The sequence below is a fragment of the Panicum hallii genome, chromosome 8 (genome assembly GCF_002211085.1).
Source record: "Panicum hallii strain FIL2 chromosome 8, PHallii_v3.1, whole genome shotgun sequence".
Taxonomy (NCBI): domain Eukaryota; kingdom Viridiplantae; phylum Streptophyta; class Magnoliopsida; order Poales; family Poaceae; genus Panicum; species Panicum hallii.
Genome location: NC_038049.1, coordinates 43175847 through 43180865, shown reverse-complemented (window position 1 = coordinate 43180865; position 5019 = coordinate 43175847). Strand labels below are relative to the sequence as shown.

Genomic DNA, 5019 nt, shown 5'->3' with positions numbered 1-5019 from the left:
ACAGAGCCTCACTAAAAACTAGCCGTTAGGCTGTTTTTAAGTGTCCTGGCGGACTGTCCGCCAGGACTGGCGGACAGTCCGCCAGGACCACTCGGGTTTGCATTTTTCTGTTCAAGGCATGGGTTCCGGATTTGGTTTATTTGTGTTCTACCACACACTTTCCACATCCCCTTTGATAGTACGGTATACCTAGACTAAAGAAAATATAAAACAAAGAATTATCTTCGCTTGAACCACATTTCTTGAACTGGTACCGTTCTCCAATTTTAACGAATCGTCGGGTTTGCATTTTTCTGTTCAAGGCATGGGTTGGCTTCATTTCATAATGAGCAAACCAAATAAAGTCAAAGCATCATGATGAGATAAAACCAAGATAATGTAATATCACATGATTTCACAAACATAGAAAAGCAATAAGATCACAACCATGCAAACATCATCCATAAAAAGAAATTAGAAATTACAAGCCAACTTAGTTCAAATAGGATACAAGCCAAGTCTCACATAGATCCAAAGTCGCACAACGACTCTAAAGGATGGAAAGATAAGAATGCTAGGAATGCTAGGATACAATCTTCTCCCCCTTTGGCATCAAACACCAAAAAGAGAAAAGACAAATGGAAGCTCGGAGCAGTAATCACTCATCATCCTCATCATCATCATCATCATCATCAGCACCTACATCATAATGCTCCCACGCAGCTGGAAAGTCCCTAGGAGGAGAAGGCGGAAATGAGGGCCAATCCGTCTCCTCAATGCCAAGGTGGCGCTCAATCCTGTTGATACTCTGCTGATTTGCCCGAGCGTGAGCACGAACTACATCGTTGGTGTTGCGGCATACTTTGAAGAGAGCTTTCAAGCCATAAATAAAGGCATTGCCTTTCCTGCGAGGACGAGTCCTAGAAGAGGAAGGCATCGCCGAGGTGGAGGGCATATCCATAGTGGGCTGGGGTGGAGAGTGAGCTGATGGGGGAGACTCGCCCTCTGGTGGAAACTCTTGCTCCTTGGGAGGCTGTGGGCAATATGGGGCATGGACCGCATCATATCCAAACTCCATTCCAGTCACGGCATTAATCATCCTTTGAATGTATGGAGTATAGATAACTGGATTACTGCCATGATGGAGCATGTACCTCAACTCCGTCCAGAAAAAGTGAAAGACACTAAAGGGCGGGTGATCAAAGTCCATAGCTAGAAGAAGGTTCTTGACCGTACCATGAATCTTGGTGCGATCACCCCTCTTGGGAGTCAAGGTCTCCCGGAATAGCCTGTTCATGATCTCCATATATGGACGTAGTCCATGAGTCGTCGCTATATCCGGATCCTCATCCCGATAGAGAGTCATAAGAGCTTCATCCGTTGGATTGATATCATCGTGAATTTCCATCTCATCTAGAGTGTCATCAAGCTTAAGGATAGTAGCAAATTGCTTGTATGAAACCCAGAAGGCGCGCCCTTGAAGATTGAAGTGAATAAAGGAATTCTTGCCCTCACCTTCAAACCAAGCAGTGGAGCAAAATTGAGCAACCAACTCATTGTTCCAATCTTGATTGAGGGCCAAGAATTCATAGAGGTGTTTCCTCTCACATTCACGTATGACCAAGTCAAAGGTTGGATTATTTTTCTCACTCATTTCATCCCAATTGATGTACTTGGAGACGGTGATAGCATTCTTCTTCTCAATAAAGACGGATATGTACCAATCAGCTTGAAATTTGCTCCAAAACCTCCTATCCGTGATGTACTTCTCATAATCATAAGGATTTTCCTTTCTTTCCTTAAATGCAGCACCTCTTTGCTTTGTGGTGTAATCCACTCGCTTCACTCCAGGGTCACCGAAGTTGATCCTTGTGTACTCCGGTCTGTGCATGATATACTTCCGGTAGGGTTGGAGTGGAGGGTACTCATCAAAGATAGGAACCTCCTCTTGAGGCACATCACCTTGTGGTTGAGCAGCTCTTTGGTAGCTACGCCTGGGTGCCGCATGGCTAGGACCGCCCATTTGCCCAGCTCGACTCATTGAAATTTTGGGCGTTGGCTTCCTTTTGCGCTTAGGTGGAGGAACGACTTCAATTTCATCGGAATCGGAGTTGGAGACGGGATCATGCAAGAACTTGGTCCTCCTCTCATGCACCATCTGTACATGTATAGGAAGTATACAGCTTGATTAGAAGTAATGAAAGAACGGGTGGATACAAACAAAAGATTATGCAGTAAAAATCAAGACTGAGAGGTCCTGGCGGACTGTCCGCCAGTACTGGCGGACTGTCCGCCAGGACCTCTCGGTTTTGAATGTTCCCGCGAAAATATGTGATGTCAAGAATTAATCCAATGGGGCTCAAACTTTGTAGGCACATTGTAGATGATAATGGAAGCCTAGACTTAAATTTTGAACAACAATGAGTGGATAGATTGGGAGATCGACTTGAATAAAGGTTTAGGTTATGAAATGAACATGAACATGTGAACTAAAGATTTAGCCATCCATTCTTCAAGATTTTCAAGGAATAGCATCCTCTACCTAGCAGGAAACAATAGCTAAAAGCATTCCTCAAGATATGCATCGAGTAGAGAGATCGATGGAGGATTGCATATACCTTGTTCTTGCCCTAGGATGAATGGAAGTGCTTCCAAAGGATTGGAAACGAGGGGAGAAGGTTCTTGCAGCCTGTGGAGGGGCTCCTTCGCCGTGGACCTTGCGGAGGAACCGAATCCTTGGCTCCACGGACAATGGGGGGCAATGGGGGGTGTTGTCCGTGGGGAAGGAAGAGAGAGTGAGAGGGGCTAGTTGTGTTATGTGGATGAAGAGAGATAGAGGAGCTTCATCCAAGAGGTGTAGAGGGTTTTGGACAGCCTCCCACGGACATAACACGATGGGCCCACGAAGAGATAGTTGGATGGAACAAAAATGATAAGTTCTGCTGGCTGACCCCGAGAGGTCCTGGCGGACTGTCCGCCAGTACTGGCGGACTGTCCGCCAGGACCTCTCAGCCAGCCAATAAAATATCTTATTTGCCGAGTGTCGGTCAGCTGACACTCGGCAAATACACCCTTTGCCGAGTGTTAAAAATGTAGCACTCGGCAAAGATAACGGCGTTTAGGGTTTAGGGTTTAGGGTATCTGTTTGCCGAGTGTATCCGTTTGCCGAGGGTTAGGCTCTCGGTAAATAATATGTTTGCCGAGTGGTTTTTTTTGCCGAGAGCGACGCTCGGCAAATAAAATGTTTGCCGAGTGCCCGAAATATAGCTCTCGGCAAATTTTTCACCCTCGGCAAATCGGGCCTCTCCGGTAGTGAATGTTGTAAAAGTTGATGTTTTTTCCTATAAACTTAGTCAGAGTTAGAGAAGCTCGGCTCAAACAAGGCTAAAGTGAGCTATACTTTGGAACCGATGGAGCGAGGTTCTTTATCTTTTGCACGCTTGCAAGATTTATGAATAAGTAGCCATATATGTTCACTTTGCAAAAACTGGTTATTATTTGTTATGAGTATCTGATGGCCGACCGGCTTGGACATTAGTCTTGTTTTCAAAGTTTTTCCTTGAGAAATTAGAGGAAACCAAAGAACATGTCATGATAATTCTCAGATCTTCACCGTGTTTTCTAGATCATAGTCTTCATCTATTATTTTCTGTGTCACACGCTACCTCAGAACCAAATCCAAATGTTTAGCAATGAGATGGCTTGCAGCAGCTGCCATATGTGGTGCATTGGTCGATAACTACATAGAGAAAATTGCCAACCCTTTCAACTCCATTTACTTTTGCTCTAGTTCTGAACTTGGTTATGTCATTGTTTGCGAGCTCAACACCTCAAAAATTCATAACATGGCAATGTATGCTGCAACCGTAGACGCTTTGTAACATGCAGAAACAAGGAGTGAAACATTTGTTAGTTGAATTTTTACATAGGAGTTACAAAAACAAATTATACTATATATTGATGTGCTTGCTCTAGGCGGGCATATAGTGATGATATGCTCAAGTTCACAGAATCAATTCTTTTTCTCTTAGAATTGTAGCTCTTGCTCCATATGTACCATGCAGGGTGATTTCAGTACTGAACATGCGAACTAGAGCCTCCTGTTGTTCTTCCATTGGAACAGACGCGCCCCGGCAGTTCCGTTCATACTCTGTTTTCCCCAACACAGGAGCATAATTGAGAGTAGAAGGTACCAAGTTAAGACTTCAGGATGCAGAGAACACAGAAAGCAAGAAAAGCCGGAGGCAACAACACAAGGTGGATGTAATCCACACCCAGCCTGCATAAACTGCATAAACCGCAAGTAAAACGATACACGTTCAGAATCGGCAGAATGATCTCTTAAATACAGAGGCAAAACAATTCTTTCAAGAATCCTGCACCGTAGCTTCCTATGCCATCATTCAGTGACTGCGTACTTCTATCCAGCCAGCATTACGAATTTGCAGTAAGCTGTAGTACAAAAACTGACGAGCTCTCCCAGCAACCATTTACAAACGACACTGCCAAAAGACTGACAAGTTTCAGAAGACAAGAACAGAAAGAAGTTTGCAGCAGATCGAAACGACTAGTAGTCAACCACCTATCGTCGATTGTTGCAGTGGTGTTCTCCGGATTGAGGGACGCCGGCCCGCCGTGGATCCACAATGGAACTCGGCCCTGCGCCAGGAAAAGCCAAGTCCGATCGCTGCCGTGCCAAATCTGGACCGCCCGTGGCTCTGCTCCCCCATTGCCGTCGTCCCTGCCGCAAGCACGCATCGGAGCAGAGACATCAGTTGTAAAGAATAGAAGGAGATGCGATGGGAGGGTGTCAGGAGATGGCAATCCTTGCTTTGCTTTGCAGATTCATAACTAGGCTGGAGTTGCTGCTTGCCTCCCACCTCCGCTGCCGCCATGGCTGCTGCCAAGTCCCTCCTCGACGCCGCTTCCGCCTCCATCTTCTCTGACGACGAGCTGGTAGTCATCGGCGCAGCAGAGCAGGCCACCTCGGCCGCGCCGCCTGTACGGCTGGTGTTCACGCCATGACCATCCTGTTCTCTC

The 5019-nt window shown here is 45.9% G+C and overlaps 1 protein-coding gene across 1 annotated transcript; it reads right to left on the bottom strand.

Moving 5' to 3' along the window:
- Positions 1 to 637: 637 nt before the first annotated feature.
- Positions 638 to 2792, bottom strand: LOC112872383. The gene is made up of 2 exons (XM_025935465.1): positions 2598 to 2792; positions 638 to 2137 (listed from the first exon to the last, which is right to left on the bottom strand). The coding sequence occupies exon 2, from the start codon at positions 2135 to 2137 to the stop codon at positions 638 to 640; it is 1500 nt and encodes a 499-aa protein (XP_025791250.1). The 5' UTR covers positions 2598 to 2792.
- Positions 2793 to 5019: the final 2227 nt, after the last annotated feature.